This window comes from Budorcas taxicolor, chromosome 9 (genome assembly GCF_023091745.1).
Source record: "Budorcas taxicolor isolate Tak-1 chromosome 9, Takin1.1, whole genome shotgun sequence".
NCBI lineage: Eukaryota > Metazoa > Chordata > Mammalia > Artiodactyla > Bovidae > Budorcas > Budorcas taxicolor.
In genome coordinates this window covers 33,371,670-33,392,489 of record NC_068918.1, presented here as the reverse complement: position 1 = coordinate 33,392,489, position 20,820 = coordinate 33,371,670, and the positions used below count along the sequence as shown (strand labels likewise).

The 20,820-nt window shown below is 37.9% G+C and overlaps 1 protein-coding gene across 5 annotated transcripts in view; it reads left to right on the top strand.

Moving 5' to 3' along the window:
• Positions 1 to 20,820, top strand: part of AFG1L (AFG1 like ATPase) — a 198,635-nt gene that overhangs the window by 118,354 nt on the left and 59,461 nt on the right. For all 5 annotated transcript variants that reach the window (XR_008199911.1, XM_052645769.1, XM_052645768.1 and 2 more), the window contains exon 8: positions 7,108 to 7,190. Coding sequence is in view for 4 of the 5 variants with exons in the window: in XM_052645769.1 (XP_052501729.1) it covers positions 7,108 to 7,190 (83 nt within the window). In the remaining variant the exon portion in view is untranslated. The remainder of the gene's footprint in view (positions 1 to 7,107; positions 7,191 to 20,820) is intronic.

The window sequence follows — 20,820 nt, the reverse complement described above, 5'->3', positions numbered from 1 at the left end:
CTGATTCTTGATTGAGCTGGATGCTTATTTTTAGATTTTTATATATTTGTTATGCTTAAATTACAAAAGTCTTAAAAGTGTATAGAAGTTTTTGTGTTGAATTTTTATATATCATTGCTTAAGCTTTGAAATGGTAGCACATAAGTATTTTAAATGAGATTGAGGCAGCTATCTTAGAATGTATAGCTGCTTCAGGATATATATTTAGATGTATAGCTGCCTAAAAACATAAATAAAATTTGAAAAGACATCTCCACCCAGTCTCCCACCCTTTTCTTGTACTCTTACTTGTCATTTATTTATGGAATTGTATTTTTAGTAAACAGAATTGTAGGGTATGCAGTATAGCTTTCCAGTATTTAAATATAATATTTATTTCTCTCATAGAACTTTTAAGGTATCAAAAAGGATTAAGCTTAGAAGTGTGTATAATATGATCCCAATTTCTCTTTCTGTCTATCATCATCTCTATGTGTAAAGGAAAAACTTGAAGGATATAAGCTATACACATACTTTTTTTCTGAGAAGGTGATAAACTTTCTCTTTTTATGTGTTTGATATTTGAGGTTTTTGAAATAAGCATGGGTCACTTTTTGGTTTGAAAAATGTAAACTTTTTAAGAATTAAGCAAAAAGATAGATCTTAGTTATTACAGTATTTTATATTGTAGAACTAGAAAAAGTCTCAACCTTTTTTCCTTTTATGCTTTCTTATTAAAACTGTAAAACTTATCAGTTGAATACTATCAAAAAAAATGCCAATACTTTTCATCTTTAAATCCCCAATTAATGTAATCATTTAGATAAGCATAAAACTTTGATTTATGTGATTGTTTTTTTTTTCCTGTTTTCCAAATTTTCTAGTACTTTTATAATAAAAGAGCATTTAACGAACAGAAATCTTTATTATTTCAATTTTTGCTCACAGGGTTAATATATTGTACCTTTAAAGGATTTTTCTCCACAATATTTATTGTTCTTTTGTTCCAGCTGGGAAGAAAAGCCAGACTGGAAGCTGTAAGAAGTTATTTTTGTGAGATGCTATTTTTCTAACGGTATTATCCAGAATTGCTAAAAATACACACAATAGATCTTGAAGAAAATGCAAACTCTGGAATACGATCCTTTTAGTTATATATTTTTCTTTCCAGAGTCAAGGCCTTTGACTCATGAGTATGCTCCCAAGGTGTTAACCTCCTCCCTCCTTTTCCTCCTTGAATTCCCTAATTGCATTTTTAGCTTGTATAATTGTATTTGTCCTCTGTATACATAAATATACAAACCATCTTAAAATAAATTCAGTTTGATGGCTGATTAGTTTTATGCATTTGAATTGGTTGGTGATAAGAGGTCACAGGTCTTGTAAATATCCTTGGGAATTACAAGATTGCTTAGAGATCATACCCTTTTGACTAGATTCATCCTCAACTTGGAAATAGCTTAGTTTTCACTCCCCTCCACTCTCCTAAAAAGTGGTATGAGGACTGTAACTTAAGTGAATGAAATCAGAAATTGAGAGGTTTATTTTTCTTTAAAAATATAAACTGAGTGTTAGTATTTTTCAGACAATTAAGAGCTAACATCTAAGGGCTTTGGTTACAGTTCTCATGCTGCTGATTAGGTATTCCTTGGTGGTGATTAGTGAATGTACAAATGCAATCATTTGGTAGGGCTTAATCACTCATATGAGAGAGAAGTTAGTCACCTAGAAGGAAAAACGGAAACTTGTATAACTTTCATTAGCCTTATTTTTTTAATAGCAAAAAAAAAAAAAAAGAACAATATTTGACTAAATTAGGAATATTGAGTAATATAAGATAAATTGTTGTTTAAAAGAAATAGGGAACCCGAGGGGATACACTTATATGAAGATACAGGTCCACTATGTAGTATATTGTCTGTAGTACAGGTAGATTAGGAATAGTTGACCTTTATCAAACCAGGACAGATTTCCCTCATAGAGACAGAGAAAGAAGTGTACCTGAACAAGTGCATCTCCTTCTTTCTTTGTACTGGGGAGTTGAAACCCAAAATTATAACAGGTTTACTACATTACTCAGATTGAGAAGAAGAGAAATGTATGGCTATACCTTGTTTTTTTTTTTACAGGTCATCAGAGGCAAGGGGAGAGTGAAATGCATGTATTTGGGCAATGCTGTATTTCTTTCTGGTGAGATGGGTTAAGGGCATGAGTCTTCAGGGTGGTTTAGAACCACTTGGAATGATGAGCTAGGGATGTATGGGTGGCTGCTTAGGCCAAGCATTGCATGGTGCTTGTCACTGTTAGGTTCAGAGGTGATTCTTCACATGTGTAGTTCAAAAGCTTAGCTTTGTAGGCTCTCTATAGGCCTGGCCTTTTATTGGGGATTATTCTAACCTGATTCAGTTCAGTTCAGTTCAGTTGCTCAGTTGTGTCTGACTCTTTGTGACCCCATGGACTGCAGCATGCCAGGCTTCCCTGTCCATCACCAACTCCTGGAGCTTGCTCAAACTCATGTCCATCGAGTCGGTGATACCATCCAACCATCTCATCCTCTATTGTCCCCTGCTCCTCTTGCCTTCAATCTTTCCCAGCATCAGGGTCTTTTCCAATGAGCCATTTCTTCGAATCAGGTGGCCAGAGTATTGGAGCTTCAGCTTCAGCATCTGTCCTTCCAATGAATATTCAGGGTTGATTTCCTTTAGGATTGACTGGTTGGATCTCCTTGCAGTCCAAGGGACTCTCAAGAGTCTTCTCCAATACCACAGTTCAAAACCATCAATTCTTTGGCACTCACCTTTCTTTATGGTCCAACTCTCACATCCATACATGACTACTGGAAAAACCATAGCTTTGACTAGATGGACCTTTGTTGGCAAAGTAATATCTTTGCTTTTTAATATGCTGTCTAGGTTAGTCATAGCTTTTCTTCCAAGGAGCAAGGATCTTTTAATTTCATGGCTGCAGTCACCATCTGCAGTGATTTTGGAACCCAAGAAAATAAAGTCTCTCACTGTTTCCATTGTTTCCTCATCTATTAGCCATGAACTGATAGGACCAGATGCCATGATTTTATTTTTTGAATGTTGCATTTTAAGCCAACTTTTTCTCTCTACTCTTTCATCTTCATCAAGGGGCTCTTCAGTTCCTCTTTGCTTTCTGCCACAAGGGTGGTGTCATGTGCATATCTGAGGTTATTGATATTTCCCCCGGCAATCTTGATTCCAGCTTGTGCTTCATTCAGCCCAGTGTTTCTCATGATGTACTCTGCATAGAAGTTAAATAAGCAGGGTGACAATATACAGCCTTGACGTACTCCTTTCCCTATTTGGAACCAGTCAGTTGTTCCATGTCTGGTTCTTAACTGTTACTTCTTGTCCTGCATACAGATTTCTCAGGAGGCAGGTCAGGTGGTCTGGTATTCCCATCTCTTCAAGAATTTTCCACAGTTTTTTGTGATCCACACAGTCAAAGGCTTTGGTGTAGTGAAAAAAGCAGAAGTAGATATTTTTCTAGAACTCTCTTGCTTTTTCTATGACTCAACAGATGTTGGCAATTTGATCTCTGGTTCCTCTGCCTTTTGTAAATCCAGCTTGAACATCTGGAAGTTCTTGGTTCACATACTATTGCAACCTGGCTTGGATAATTTTGAGCATTACTTTGCTAGCGTGTGAAGAGTGCAATTGTGGGGTAGTTTGAACAGTCTTTGGCATTGCCTTTCTTTGCGATTGGAATGAAAACTGACCTTTTCCATTCCTGTGGCTACTGCTGAGTTTTCCAAATTTGCTGGCATGTTGGGTGCCAGCACTTTCACAGCATCCTCTTTTAGGATTTGAAATAGCTCAAATGGAATTCTGTCACCTCCACTAGCTTTGTTTGTAGTGATGCTTCATAAGGCCCCCTTTGACTTCGCATTCCAGGATATCTGGCTCTAGGTGAGTGATCACACCATGGTGGTTATCTGGGTCATGAAGATCTTTTTTGTATAGTTCTTCTGTGTATTCTTGCTCCCTCTTCTTAATATCTTCTGCTTCTGTTAGGTCCATACTGTTTCTGTCCTTTTTTGAGCCCTTCTTTGCATGAAATGTTCCCTTGGCATCTCTAATTTTCTTGAAACGATCTCTAGTCTTCCCCATTCTATTGTTTTCTTCTATTTCTTTGTATTGATCACTTAGGAAAGCTTTCTTTTCTCTCCTTGCTTTTCAAAGGAACTGTGCATTCAGATGGGTGTATCTTTCCTTTTCTCCTTTTCGTTTTGCTTCTCTTCTTTTCTCAGCTATTTGTTAAGTCCTCCTCAGACAACCATTTTTTTGCATTTCTTTTTGTTGGGGGTGGTCTTAATCACTGCCTCCTGTACAATGTCATGCACCTCTAACCATAGTTCTTCAGGCACTCTATCTATCGGATCTAATCCTTTGAATCTGTTTGTCACTTCCACTGTATAATCGTTAGGGATTTGATTTAGGTCATACCTGAATGGTTTCTTCATTTGAAGTATGAATTTTGCAATAAAGAGTTCATGATTTGAGCCATGGTTAGCTCCAGGTCTTGTTTTTGCTGATTGTATAAAGCTTCTCCATCTTCCTCTGCAAAGAATATCATCAATCTGATTTCAGTATTGACCCATCTGGTGATGTCCATGTGTAGAGTCGTCTCTTGTGTTGTTGGAAGAGAGTGTTTATGACCAGTGTGTTCTCTTGGCAAAACTGTGTTAGCCTTGGCCCTGTTTCATTTTGTACTCCAAGGCCAAACTTGCCTGTTACTCATTGACTCCCTACTTTTGCATTCCAGTCCCCTATGATGAAAAGGACATCTTTTTTTGGTGTTAGTTGTAGAAGGTCTTGCATGGAACCATTCAACTTCAGCTTCTTCAGCATTAGTGGTTGGGGCATAGACTTGGATTACTGTGATATTGAATGGTTTACCCTGGAAATGAACAAAGATAAGATCATTCTGTCATTTTTTAGATTGCACCCAAGTACTGCATTTCGGACTTTTTTGTTGACTATGAGGGCTACTCCATTTCTTCTAAGGGATTGTTGCCCACAGAAGTAGGTATAATGGTCATCTGAATTAAATCTGCCCATTCCAGTCCATTTTGGTTCACTGATTCTTAAAATGTTGATGTTCACTCTTGCCATCTCCTGTTTGACCATTTCCAGTTTACCTTGATTCAAGGTAAATTGAATCAAAGTAAACTTAGATTCACAATTGCTATATGTAAAAATCAAAATGCCATAGCTTTTCGACCCATCCAGGCCAGATTTCAGGGCCTTCTCTCCGAGGGTGACCAACTATCCCAGTGTGCCCATGACTTTTGTGGTGTTAGCACTGAAAATGTTGCTTCAAGAAAAAAAACCCTCAATCTTGGGGAAACTTCTCAGTCTCAGATGGATGGTTGATCAGCCTAACTTACTTCCCGGAGCCCCTTAGCCGCTGTCCCGTGGGAGGAGGGGAAATGCATTCTCACTGCCACCATGTACAGCCTACACCCTGTAGTGCAGATGATGAGCAGTGCGTGCAGAGCAGTACATTCTAGGATGTTTCAGGGAGCAGGAATGTTGCTGCCTCCCAAGTGTGCCCAGATGGTGCTCTTCTGACTTACTTATTGCTGCATAATAAATGACTGCAAAATTTAAGGCTTAAAATAATATTTTATCATCCTCCTGATTTCTGTGTTTCTTGGATTTGAGAAAAGCTCAGCTGACAATTCTGGCTCCCTCACTACATTAGCAGCTACAATTGGAACAGCTAGGGACTGGTCAAACAGCTCTTGTCTTCATGTCATCTTAAGGCCTCTCTGTACAGGCTAAACTTCAAGCTCTCCTAGTTGCCTCCAGGCAGGTGGCTCTTACCTGACAGTTTAGGATGCCAGAGCAAGTGTTCTGGCCAACAAGTAGGAAGCTGCCTCAGATGTCACATCAGGTATTATTGCACAGCATTATTTTCACCATAGCCACAGGATTCAGGTGAGGTGCATAGACTTCTTGATGATTAGAAGGTCTGTTGGGATGGAGCTATTACTGCAGCCATCTTTGGAAAATATAATCTAGCAAAATTACCTTAGTCGTTAGAAGATCTGTTGGGATGGAGACATTATTGCACCTATCTTTGGAAAATATAATCTGCCACAGTTACCTTAGCTTCCAAATGCAGTTTTACATTAGTAAAAGTAGTGAAGTTGTCAAAATATTGTTTTTCCTCCTCAATTTTTGTAATGCAATTTTTATTTTGAATGAAAACAAAAAGGTCAGACTGTAAATGTTTCTTGAATTATTCTGAAAACCCTTTACCATGTTCTACTAGAATGAGTAAATATATATATGTGTGTGTGTGTGTATTACATGTATGTATGTGTGTGAATCTCTCACTCTTTATATATATATATATTCCAGAAAAAGTCAACTGACCTGTATAGGTGTAGCAAAAGTTCATTTGCTTCCATAGTAAGAATTTTAGGGTGTGTATGTGATGTATGGCAGTTTCCATACACACATGCACCCCAGAGGCTAGAAAGGAAAGAGTAATTGTGAGGAGACAACAAAAGTAGGGGCTTAGGATCACTTCAGGTTGAAGAAGGGGTCCACAGCAGGCTAGCACTCTGAAGACATGGGTGGCTGGAGAGGGAGCTAAGGAACAAGGGCAGTGACTATCATTTAGAAGTGAAGGCCAGGTATATGTGTAACATCCCTTTGGTATCATCATTCAGTTTGAAATGTGGCTACTGATGTTGTGATGCAGCTTTCTTAGACTGTCTGACTCCCATTGTGATCCTTAAGATCTGTGAGTCATTCTTTCTGATAGCCTCCAGCTTCTCACTTCAGAGTAATGGAAACTGGAATTTTAAAAAATCCAATGCAGTTATTTGGGGAATTTGCTGCCAGTGCAGTTTTAGCAGAGTTTCAGGAAAGCATGCTACAAATCTGAATTTTATTAAACTGACATTTTTTGGTTTGATATGTGTTTTATATTGCAACATTTACGATTCTTACATGAGTTCTATTGTTTTATTCTAAACATTATTTTATTGAGGAAAATTTCAAAAATTAAAAAAAATGGGATAGCAGAAAGATTATAATTCTAAGCAATCATTTGTTTAAGAAGATATTTTATGTGTTTGAATTGTAGGAATACTGTAATACGGTCCAGCTAGATTCTGGGATAGATTATCGGAAAAGGGAACTTCCTGCTGCAGGAAAACTCTACTACCTGTAAGTATTTTTTTTAATTTTAATGTTCTTAAGTTTAATACCTAATAATTTATCAGGAAAAGATGAGAAAAATAAGCAGGGTAATTATTAGAACGTGAAAGGCTAATTCTGAAGCCTGTGATTTTTCAAATACAAAATGTTGTAATGTTAACTTCTTTAAACTGTGTTTTTTTGCCATCCACATTTGCATGATTTATAATGTGTGATTGGAGGAAACCCTAATTAGTTTTTTAGGGAGGAGTGATGACAGATGGTTAGAAAGTAATGAGTATCCTCTTATAAGAAACTCTAGTATTAAGAGAATATCTTTATTGTGCTAAAGTAATTAATTATTTGTGGACATCTTCTGACAAATGTGTCATTTCTGTTCCCTGAAAATTGTGTTTTATTTTGTCAGACAATCTGTTTGTATTTATCACTGTTGATTGACTTCCATACATAACAATGTAAAATATATATACACAAGTACAACTGGATATATTTTGTCTTCTAGAAGCTCATTCTCCCAAGTAGGAGCAATTTATAATAATAGATGTAGTCAGCTTGTATAGTTAATGCTGAAAACAAATATAGTTTGTTTTAAAATGTCACTTGTGAGAACCTGAAAAGGAAAAAATTGCTTTACCAATGCAAAGAGTGTTTAGCATATGCTGCTGATGTTGGACACATAGTGGGTTCTCAGTAAATAGATCTGTCTTAAGGGCTAATTGTGATTTAACTCAAAGGCATGTTTCTGCTAATTTAAATTTTGATGACAACGTGGATATGAGAGGTTCAGAAAAGTTCTTGTCTATGCCACCTTGTAAGCAGAAGTACTTTACTGTTTTTGAAGCAGAAATTAGCTAGAAAAATCACATAATTAAAATTGCATACTTTACAGTGTACCAAGGGGACTATTTCAGTTTATTATTCAGATTCTGATGATTATTATAGGAGGTTCTTCATCTGCCCTTAAGTACTTTGTCTTTAAAGTACTTTATAATTTTGAAAAATTCTTAGAGCACTTTTTTTCTGCTTTAACTAGGACTTTTTCCTCTCCATTTCTTTTATCTTTGGGCTTTCCTGTCTTGTATTTTTCTGACCTTCACAAGATTTCCCTGAAGCTTTGCTACCTATTTCTTGATATGCCAGATGTATGGTACTTAGAAATTAATTTATTACTATTCCTTTTATTTTTTCAACAAATCCTTGTTCCCTGTTTTCCCACAAAATAGATTCTTATGTCAAATAATTAAAACATTTTCCTAAAAGGAAATCCTTTCACTAAAGATGGTTGTCTAAGTCATGAAATTTGTTTCTTGGTCCTTGAGAGGTCTCAGTGGAATTTACAGGAGGTGGAAAGTCTGCTTTTGCTTCAGCAGAGCCTCTTTTTCTCTGAGCTACCCTGTGTTGTCTCTTTCTCTTCCTGATGAAAGTAATGTAATTCTAACACATTGGAATTCAGGTTTGTACTTTAAACATGTACTGGAAGAAGTCAGAATCTAACAACATCCCAGAGTCCAGAAAACGAGAATGTACAAAGGCTACCGTGAAACTCTGGAATAGCTTCCTTAAAAATATATAAATTCTTTAATCCTCAAAGAAAGTAGATTTATTTATGAATTTAACATCAAAAGAGCTTTACTACAGTCTGATAATCAAGAATAGACAGCCTGGGGGCACACCTCAGAGGGAAGGCAGATATGTGTACCAGAGAAGAATTAGGAATTAAAGTCATCTCAGAAGTGGGAGAATAAAGATACCCAAATGGGATGATAGGGTTTTCATTTATATTGTTGCACAGGAGCCTTTGGGTAGAACTTCTTTCATGAGAGAGTAAAAGAAAAGTTCCTGGGATCATGTTAACATTTCTGATTTAATTAGGTTTCATTTTATCTTGTTCCTGCAGGAAAATTTATTAATTTCCCCTCTATGACAGATTTTAATATGTGATGTTATTTATTGCCCTTTTATGACAGGAAACACCACTGCTGAGGGGTCCATAGGATGCTGCCCCTGACCATTTTGCTGTTAGTTCTGTGAAGGGTTTTGTTTTCCTGAAGAGAGGGATCAGATCACGTTAGACTCACCCTCCTTCTCTGTCTCTTTTCCTCAGGATCTGAGTAGTACAGGTTCTTTTTTTCTGACTAAATCTGTTGAAGAAAGTTCCTGTTCAAACACTGTATCTCTACCATGCTCACATGCAAACACCCTGCCCCCAGCACGGAAGCCATGGCCTCAGTGGAATATTTTAAACTGAACTAAAAAGGGTAGAGGCAGGTGTTGGGATTTGATTTTGGATTTGATTTTGCCCTACTTACGAAGTAATAGCTTTGCCTGTATTGTTTTGTGGATGCTGGCAGAAGACACAAGAAACCTGTGTCAGAGACAAAGGATTTTATTACTCTAGGCACAGATAGCATGTTGAGTCAGTTCCCTTCTCGCTTCCTAGTCCCATTAGGGAGGAGAAGTGGAGTTTTGCTGAGGGCCCAGATGGATGCCTGCACATGCAGTGAGTTGTGTTACAGGAGAGGGACTCTGAGTTTTGGTAATGAACCGCTTTATAGCCAGAAGTAAGCAAGACTACTTTTTGTTTCAAGGGAGATACTGCCTCATCCCTCAAAGCTTCTTGCTACAAACACACCTTAAGAGATGGTTAACGCCTTGCATTCTTGGCATACTAAGCAAGCTGTGTGGGTGAGTGGGAGACTCAGGACTGTCTGTCCTCACAGGGGATGTTTACCAGACTTTTAACCTGTATTTATTTAGGAAATAAAATTTCCCTTTATTTCCCTTGATTCCTATCTGCCAAAGTCATCTACCACTTCAACAAAATTACTTCTGACTACTATTCAGTTACTTAACCTCTGAATTGTTTCAAGACCATTTCAGCTCCATATATATGGAAGCTATGATCATACTGAAATGATGAACATTTTATGATACAACTCACGTACCAATGCAGAAGACGTAAGAGACGTGAGTTTGGTCCCTGGGTTGGGAAGATCCCCTGGAGGAGGACATGGTAACCGACTCCAATATTCCTGCCTGGAGAATTCCATGGACAGAGGAGCCTAGTAGGCTGTGGTCCACAGGGCTGCAAAGAGAAACGACTGAAGCAACTTAGCACAGCACAGCACATGTGTTACAACTTTTCAGGCACAGACCAAATACTCACATATTTCTACCTGATTAATATAGTACATGTGTTCATCCATCTTTTGAACAGTTTTAAGGAGTTTATTCTTAAATACTTTTACCAATGGAAACTTCATGTCCCAAGTGCTCTTAATTTTCCACTTGGGAAACATCTATTCCAAATAGGAAATTACTTCTAAGAATATATCTTCAAGCATCATTTAAAAAAAAAGTTTGCTGCTAAAAATGCACAGCTTCAAGGTTAGAGCTCTGGTTTAGAAGAAAGGTCTGTGAAAACAAAGACTGGAACTCATCCATGTTAAAACTTCAGTTCAGTTCAGTTCAGTTCAGTTGCTCAGTCGTGTCTGACTCTTTGCAACCCCATGAATCGCAGCACGCCAGGCCTCCCTGTCCATCACCAGCTCCCGGAGTTCACTCAAACTGACGTCCATTGAGTCAGTGATGCCATCCAGCCATCTCATCCTGGGTTGTCCCCTTCTCTTCCTGCCCCCAATCCCTCCCAAAATCAGAGTCTTTTCCAATGAGTCAACTCTTCTCATGAGGTGGCCAAAGTACCGGTTTCAGCTTTAGTATCATTCCTTCCACAGAAATCCCAGGGCTGGTCTCCTTCAGAATGGACTGGTTGGATCTCCTTGCAGTCCAAGGGACTCTCAAGAGTCTTCTCCAACACCACAGTTCAAAAGCATCAATGCTTCGGTGCTCAGCCTTCTTCACAGTCCAACTTTCACATCCGTACATGACCACAGGAAAAACCGTAGCCTTGACTAGATGGACTTACTCCCTTGCAATTAAAAGTTTCTTGTGTTTGCCTCTGATATTCCCTGCACATGTTCCCCTGCCCTTAGCTGGGACAACCATCGATGAAAATTTAAAGCATTTTCTTAGCTTGAGTGTCACATCTTTTCATCCCTAAAACTTCGAGAGAGATCTGTCCTCTGCCTGAAAGGTTGCCACCTTCTGCATCAGCAGAATCTCTGGGGCATCTTGGGGCCTTCTCCCCATCCCCCATTATTGCCATTATAGGTGTTTCTGTCACAGACATTGAAATCTGCAGTTTCAGTCTTAGTTTTTCTCGCCAGATATCAACCCAGTTATTTCCTGTTTCATTTCCCACTGAAGAACCTCTGAAATATCTGCAAACAGTAGCAACTTGAAAATTGCTAAGTTAGCTCCCTCCTGTTTAGACTGCGATTTGTTTCATTTCCATGAACTAGACTGCCCAAGGTCCCTGCATTGGGCTCTGTGTGTAACTTCGCTGAAACACTTGATCTCTGGTCACCTACAACAAAGTTTTTATAGTTTGGTGCTAAACCATGGGCCTGCTGTACTTTCTCTAAAATCTCTCATGAATCTTTTAGAGTCTTTAACATTCAAGTTAGTCTTACTTCTGATGCTAGTGCCTAGTGTCACAGTGGAGCGGTATTGGTATTGAAGAGAAGATGCCACACATTTAAAGAATATAAAATTTGTTTAGCACCAAAGGTATAGAAACATATCTATATGGAGACAGTTAGGCAAAACAAAAGACAACATAGCATATTCTCATTGAAAGTTTGTTTTCTCCAGCCCATGAAGCTGACAGTATAGCCCCCCTGATCAGGATGAGGATCCCGGCAGGTTATGTTTATCATTCTTGGTTGAGTGGTTTAGAGAGACTCTGGCTATGTGCCTGCCTGTTCACCAGGAATTGTGTTTTGTTTAGTCACTCAGTCATGTCCGACTCTATGTGACACTGTGAACTGTAGCCTGCCAGGCTCCTCTATCCATGGGATTCTCCAGACAAGAATACTAGAGTGGGTTTCCATGCCCTCCTCCAGGGGATCTTCCCAACCCAGGGATCGAACCCAGGTCTCCTGCATTGCAGGTGGATTCTTTACCATCTGAGCCACCAGGGAAGCCCATTCACCAGGTACAATGACCAGATATAAATCTTAGGACATGCTTGAATGTTCACTGTCAATCAGTGTGAATCAAAGTTCAGTTTCTCATCCTTAGTTCAGACTAGACTTGGCCTTCCTGAAGTCTCTTCCTCAGAGGGCAGAGGACAGAATTTCTGCCTCTGACAGTTAGAGAAACTGTCTAGTTTGATGAGGTTTAGGCTGTTGATCTGATCATTTCTTAAGTCTGGGGAAGGGATGAAGACTGTCGGGGACATTTCTGATGTTTACAGATTAAATTTTATTGTTAGCTTTATGACAAAGAACATATAGGTTTATCTACTTAAGTCATCAACATAGTCATAAACTAAAGTCTGTGTTAGTCCCTTAGTCTGACCCCATGGACTGTACAGCCCACCAGGCTCTTCTGTCTATGGGATTTTCCAGGCAAGGATACTGGAGTGGGTTGCCGTCTCCTTCTCCAATAAGCTATAGTATTAACAGATAAAATTCAGTGTATGGGATGTGCACATCCAATACAGTGTATGGGATGTGCTTTAAAGTAATCCAGGGTGGACGAATTGAGAGGAGGTATAGATGAAACAAGAGAGGCCATGTACTGAGTGTTCCATCATGAGTGTTACATCAGGTTTATTATACTACTGTTGTCTTTATGTGTATATATGTGTGAAAATTTCCACAATAAAAAGTTTTTTTTTAAAAAGGTTCAAATTTTCTCTATTTTTTCTGATTAAGCTAGTGAGAGTTGTATTAATCCATTCATCTTCTCAGAGAAATAGCTTTTGTTTTATTGTCTCTATTGCTTAATGTTTTATTGATTTCTTTTCATTTTGTCAGTAATTTCCTTTGCTGTGCAAAAGTTTTTAAGTCTAATTAGGTCCTATTTGTTTGTTTTTACTTCTATTTCCTTTGCTCTAGGAGCTTGATCCAAAAAAATATTGCCATGATTTATGTCAGCATGCTTGGGTTATGTTTTCTTATAGGAGTTTTATGGTTTCTGGTCTTACATTTAGGTCTTTAATCCATTTTGAGTTTATTTTTATATATAATGTGAGAAACTGCTCTAATTTCATTCTTATACATACTTTGGCTATTTTTAAATTGGATCATTTGTCTTTTTATTATTGAATTTTAAGTGTCTTTATTCTAGATACAAGTCACTTGCCAGATATATGATTTGCAAATATTCTCACATTCTGTTTTTTTTTTTTTTTTTCTAATTTTCTTGACGGTGTCTTTGAAGTACAAAATTTTAAAATTTTAATTAAGATCAATGTATTTTTTCTTTTGTTGCTTATGCTTTTGGTGTGTCACATTTGAGAAACTGTTGTCTAATCTAGGGTCACAATAATTTTTACCTATATTTTCTTCCAAGAGTTTTACAGTTTTAGCTCTTATATTTGTGTGTTTGGTTAATTTCAAGTTATTTTTATATGTGGTGCGAACAAGTTATTTTTATACTTTTTATATATTTTTATATGTGGTCTATCTTCTTTCTGTTGCATGGAGATACTCAGTTGCCCTAGTACTGTTGGTTGAAAAGAGTATTCTTGCCCTAGTGAATTGTATTGACCTCCTTTTTGAAAATTGACTGATTGTAAACATACAGGGTTATTTCTGGTCCCTCATTTATATTCCATTGATCTATTTGTCTAACTTTATGTCGATACCACACTATCTTGATTGCCATAACTTTCTTCTAAGTTTTGAAATTAGGAAATGTGAGTCCAACTTTGTTTTGTTGTGTTTTAGAGACTGTTTCGGCTATTCTGAGGCCTGTGAATTTCCATATGAATTTTAGGATCAGCTTGTCAAATTCTGCAAAGAAGCCGTCTGTAACTTTGATAGGAATTGTGTTGAATTTGTAAGTCACAGTGGGGATATAACATTAAGTCTTCTGCTCCATGAACCTGTAATGTTTTATTCGTTTCCTAGGGCTGCCATACGAAGTACCCCTAACTGAATATCTTAGAAAGTAGGAATGTATCCTCTCATTCTGGAGCTTAGAAGTCTGAAATCAAAGTGTTCGCAGTTGGGTTCTTTCTGGGCAGTATGAAGGAAAATCTATTCCATGCCTCTGGTGAAGTTCTTGATTTGTAGGTGCATTGCTCTAGTCTCTGCCTCTAGCTTCATATGATATTTCCCCTATGTGTGTGTGTTTTCAAATTTCCTCTTTATGTAAGGACACCAGTTACCACATTAGAGACCACCCTAATCCAGTATGACTGCATCTAAACTTAATTACATTTGCAAAGAGCCTAAATAAGATCACATTCACAGATATTGGGGGCATGCATTGGAGAAGGAAATGGCAACCTACTCCAGTGTTCTTGCCTGGAGAATCCCAGGGACAGCGAAGCCTGGTGGGCTGCCATCTACGGGGTCGCACAGAGTCGGACACGACTGAAGCGACTTAGCAGCAGCAGCAGCAGCAGTGCTTTAACATCTTTTTGAAGGGCACAGTTCAACTTGTAACAGCTATCTTTCCATTAATTTTGGTCTTCTTTAGAAGTGGAAGTGTTAGTTGCTCAGTTGTATCTAACTCTTTGTGATCCCATGGACTGGGGCCCACCAGGCTCCTCTTTCCATGCAGTTTTCCAGTACTGAAAGAGTACTGGAGTGGGTAGCCATTCCCTTCTCCAGAGGATCTTCCCAACCTAGGGACTGAACCCAGGTCTCCAGCATTGAAGGCATATTCTTTACCATCTGAGCTACCAGGGAAGCCCCTTCTTTAATTCCTTTCAATAATGTTTTAAGTTTTCAGTGAATAAAATTTGCAAATACTTTTATTAAATTTATTCAAAAACATTTTATTCTTTTTGAAACTGGCATAAATGGAATTGTTTTCCTAATTTCATTTTTGGTTTCTTCATTGCTATGGTTTAGGAATGTAATTGATTTTTGCATATTGTTTTTATAGCCTGAAGCCTTGCTAAACTCATTTATTTGTTCTAATATTTTCCAGTAGATTCCTTAGAATTTTCTAAATACAAGATAATGTCACCTGGAAATAGAGAGAGAGTTTACTTTTCCCTTTCCAATCTGAATGCCTTTTTATTTATTTTTCTTGATTAAATTTCCTGTCTAGAACCTTCAGTGAAATGTTGAATAGAAGTGGTTCAGTTCAGTTCAGTCGCTCAGTCGTGTCCGATTCTTTGCGACCCCATGAATCGCAGCACTCCAGGCCTCATCACCAACTCTCGGAGTTCACTCAGATTCACGTCCATCGAGTCAGTGATGCCATCCAGCCATCTCATCCTCTGTCGTCCCCTTCTCCTCCTGCCCCCAATCCCTCCCAGCATCAAAGTCTCTTCCAATGAGTCAACTCTTCACATAGAAGTGGTATATTCTATCATAAAGAGTGGACACCCTTGTCTTATTCCTGAGCTTGAAGGAAAGACTTCAGTATTTCACCATTAATTATGCCGTTAGCTCTGGGTTTTTCACAGATGTCCTTTATTAGATTAAGGACATTCCCTTCTGTTCCTAATTTTTGAGTGTTTTGTCATTAAGCAGAGTTGGATTCTGTCAAATACATTTTCTGTTTCTATTGATATGATCATGTGGTTTTTGTCTATTATCCCACTGATGTGGTATATTTCATTAATTGATTTTTTGATTTTAAATCAACCTTGCATTTCTGGGATAAATCTCACTTGCTTATGTTGTATGTTCTGTGCTTAGTCATGTCTGACTCTTTGCAACTCCATGGACTGTAGCCCACCAGGCTCCTCTGTCCGTGGGATTCTCCAGGCAAGAATACTGGAGTGGGTGGCCATGCCCTTCTCCAGGGGATCTTCCCAACCCAGGGATCGAACCCAGGTCTCCCACACTGTAGGTGGATTCTTTACCATCTGAGCTACCAGTGAATCCCCAGTTATGGTGTGTAATCCTTTATATATATTGCTGGATTTAGTTTGCTAGTATTTTGTTGAGAATTTTTGTGTTTATATTCATGAGATGTATCAGTCAGTAGTTTTCTGTTTTGGTGATGTCTTTGACTGTAGATGGAGGTTCATGACATTATACAGGAGACAGGAGTCAAGACCATCCCGAAGAAAAAGAAATGCAAAAAAAGCAAAATGACTGTCTGAGGAGGCCTTACCAATAGCTGTGAAAAGAAGGGAAGCGAAAAGCAAAGGAGAAAAGGAAAGATATACCCATTTGAATGCAGAGTTCCAAAGAATAGCAAGGAGAAATAAGAAAGCCTTCCTCAGCGATCAATGCAAAGAAATAGAGGAAAACAATAGAATGGGAAAGACTAGAGATCTCTTCAAGAAAATTGGAGATACCAAGGGAACATTTCATACAAAATGGGCACAATAAAGGACAGAAACGGTAGGGACCTAACAGAAGCAGAAGATATTAAGAAGAGGTGGCAAGAACACACAGAAGAGCTAAACAAAAAAGATCTTCGTGACCAAGATAATCACGATCGTGTGGTCACTTACCTAGAGCGAGACATCCTGGAATGTGAAGTCAAGTGGGCCTTAGGAAGTATCACTATGAACAAAGCTAGTGGAGGTGATGGAATTCCAGTCGAACTATTTCAAATGCTGAAAGATGATGCTGTGAAAGGGCTGCACTCAATATGCCAGCAAATTTGGAAAACTCAGCAGTGGCCACAGGACTGGAAAAGGTCAATTTTCATTCCAATCCCAAAGAAAGGCAATGCCAAAGAATGCTTAAACTACCACACAATTGGATTCATCTCACATGCTAGTAAAGTGATGTTTAAAATTCTGCAAGCCAGACTTCAGCAATACGTGAACCGTGAACTTCCAGATGTTCAAGCTGGTTTTAGAAAAGTCAGAGGAACCAGAGATCAAATTGTGAGCATCCTCTGGATCATGGAAAAAGCAAGAGAGTTCCAGAAAAACATCTATTTCTGCTTTATTGACTATGCCAAAGCCTTTGACTATGTGGATCACAATGAACTGTGGAAAATTCAAGAGATGGGAATACCAGACCACCTGACCTGCCTCTGGAGGTCAGAAAGCAACAGTTAGAACTGGACATGGAACAACAGACTGGTTCCAAATAGGAAAAGGAGTACGTCAAGTCTGTATATTGTCACTCTGCTTATTTGACTTATATGCAGAGTACATCATGAGAAATGCTGGGCTGGATGAAGCACAAGCTGGAATCAAGATTGCCGGGAGAAATATCAATAACCTCAGATATGCAGATGACACCACCCTATGGCAGAAAGTGAAGAAGAACTAAAGAGCCTCTTGATGAAAGTGAAAGAGGAGAGTGAAAAAGTTGGCTTAAAGCTCAACATTCAGAAAACTAAGATCATGGCATCCAGTCCCATCACTTCATGGCAAATAGATGGGGAAACAGTGGAAACAGTGGCTGACTTGATTTTTCTGGGCTCCAAAATCACTACAGATGGTGATTGCAGCCCTGAAATTCAAAGACGCTTACTCCTTGGAAGGAAAATTATGACCAACCTAGACAGCATATTAAAAAGCAGACATTACTTTGTCAACAAAGGTCCGTCTAGTCAAGGCTATGGTTTTTCCAGTGGTCATGTATGGTTGTGAGAGTTGGACTATAAAAAAAGCTGAGCACCAAAGAATTGATGCTTTTGAACTATGGTGTTGGAGAAGACTCTTGAGAGTCCCTTGGACTGCAAGGAGATCCAACCAGTCCATCTAAAGGAGATCAGTCCTGGGTGTTCATTGGAAGGACTGATGCTGAAGCTGAAACTCCAGTGCTTTGGCCACCTGATACGAATAGCTGACTTATTTGAAAAGACCGTGATGCTGGGAAAGATTGAAGGCAGGATGAGAAGGGGACGACAGAGGATGAGATGGTTGGATGCATCACTGACTCAATGGACATGGGTTCAGGTGGACTCCAGTAGTTGGTGATGGACAGGAAGGCCCGGTGTGCTGCAGTTCATGGGGTCACAAAGAGTCGGACACAACTGAGCGATTGAACTTAACTGATGTCTTTTTCTGATTTTGCTGTCAAGGTAATACTGGCCTCAGAGAATGAGTTTTGAAGAATTCCCTCTTTTTCTATTTAGATTTTATCTTTTTTCTTGAGTTTGCTTCAGTGATATGTGTCTTTCTAGGAATTTTCCTATTTATCGAAGTTACCTATTTTTTTTGGTACAGTTGTTAATATTATTCCCTTATAGTTCTTTTTTATTTCTATAAGGTTGGTAGTAATGTTGTCTCTTTCATCCCTGATTTTAGTAATTTTAGTTTTCACTCTTTTCTTTAGCTAAAAGGTTGTCCATTTTATTCACTTTTGCAAAGAATTAACTTTTGGTTTTACTATTTGCTCTATTATTTTTATATTCTTTACTTCATTAATTTCCACTCTAATCTTTATTATTTCTACTTGTTTTAGATTAATTTTCTAAGAGTCTTATGGTAGAAAGTTAGATTGTTAGTTTGAGATTTTTCTTCTTTTTTACGTAGGCATTTATAGCTATAAATTTACCCATAAGCACTACTTCTGCTGCATCTCATAAGTTTGGTATATTATGTCTTAATTTTCTTTGTTTCAAAGTATTTTCTAATTTTCCTTTTCATGTCTTTTTTTGACCCATTGGTTACTTAGGAGTGTGCTGTTTTATTCCCACACATTTGTGAATTTTCCAAATACGTCTTTGTTACCAATTTCTAATTTAACTCTACTGTGACTAGAGAATACTCTGCATAATTTCAATTCTTTTTAATTGAAAATTTGTTTTATGGCATAGGATATGATCTTTCTTTGAGAATGTTTCATGTGCATTTGAGAAAAATGTATATTTCTTGGTTATTGAGTGGAGTGTTTATATGTTAGTCTAATTTGTGTATAGTGTATTCAAGTCTTATTATTTCTTACTGATCTTCCCCCTAGTTGTTCTACCCACTATTGAAAGTTGGATATTGAAGTCCCCCAACTATCACTGTTGCGTTGTCTGTTTCTCCTTTCAGTTATGTCAGTTTTTGCTTCATGAATTCTGAGGGCTTTGTTTCTAGGCACATACATATTTATAATTGTTATATCATCCTGATGGATTGATAGTTTTATCATTATAAAATGTTCCTTTTAGTTTCTAATCACATTTTTGTTGTTTTAAAGTCTGTTTTGTCTGATATTAATAGTGGTTACTTTTTTCATGATGTATCTTTTTTTCATTCTTGTATTTTCAACCTATTTGTATCTTTGAATGTAAACCATATCTTCTGTAGATAGCATATAGTTATAACTCACTTTTTTATCCAGTCCACCAATCTCTGCCTTTTGATTAAATTGTTTAATTCATTCACAAATTATGTTATTACTGATATAATTGGATTTACATCAGCTTTTGCTTTTCATTGTCTGTATGTTTCATGACTTTTTGTTTCAATGTTCTTCCTTTACTTACTTCTCTTACATGAAGTACATGTTTTTAGTGTAACATTTTCATCCTTTTAGTGATTTTTCCATTATATTTTAGGTCATCTTTTAGTGGAGAACTTTTATCTCTATGAAACATATAAAATATAATGTTTCATCCAAACTGAAATGTCTCAAATTCAAAATGAAGTATTGTATGTTGCTATATGTTTTGATAATTAAAATGTCAGTAAAGGTAATGAATCTTTACTCTCAGGCCACCTGTAGGGAAAAGATAATTGATTCTCAAAAGTAGTTTACACAGTATTATCTTTGTCATAAGAACTCCTATTGATATTTTATCTATGAGTAACTCTATGTGATATTGCAAGCTTACAACTGTATCAGTTCAGTCGCTCAGTCATGTCCAACTCTTTGAGACCCCATGGACTGCAGCACGCCAGGCCTCCCTGTCCATCACCAACTCCCGGAGTCTACCCAAACTCATGTCCATTGAGTCGGGGATGCCATCCAACCATCTCATCCTCTGTCGTCCCCTTCTCCTCCTGCCCTCAATCTTTACAACTGTATACTAGTAAAATATAACAGTAACAGTTTTTTTACTTTATGCACTATAGTCAGATAGGCCATTTATTATGTCTTTCAAAAATCACAAAATTGTCTTATTTGGCATAATTTATATGTACGTTAAAATTTAATTAATTTTATATTCACTTAAGGACTCCTGAATTAAGATGTCAAGGATTTGAAATTTAAATATTTGAAATGTTTGAAACAGGAGCAATAGAAGTCTATCTTCTATGTATTTCAGTATGAGTTTCCGTTAGTCAGCTCAGCATACCTTTTATCATCTATCCATTTATTGAACTGTAATTTAACAGCATATCACAGTGTTTGTTTTTCAGCACGCTAGACAGGACCAGAATGGAGCTGGCTCACCATTTCCAGCTAAACATATTGACAAAAATCTTCAGTTGTATGACTGTACTCATCTAGTAAAGTATGCTGCTGCTAAGTCACTTCAGTCGTGTCCGACTCTGTGCGACCCCATAGACGGCAGCCCACCAGGCTCCCCCGTCCCTGGGATTCTCCAGGCAAAAACACTGGATTGGGTTGCCATTTCCTTCTCCAATGCATGAAAGTGAAAAGTGAAAGTGAAGTTGCTCAGTCGTGTCCGACTCTTCACGACTCCATGGACTGCAGCCTACCAGGCTTCTCCGCCCATGGGATTTCCCAGGCAGGAG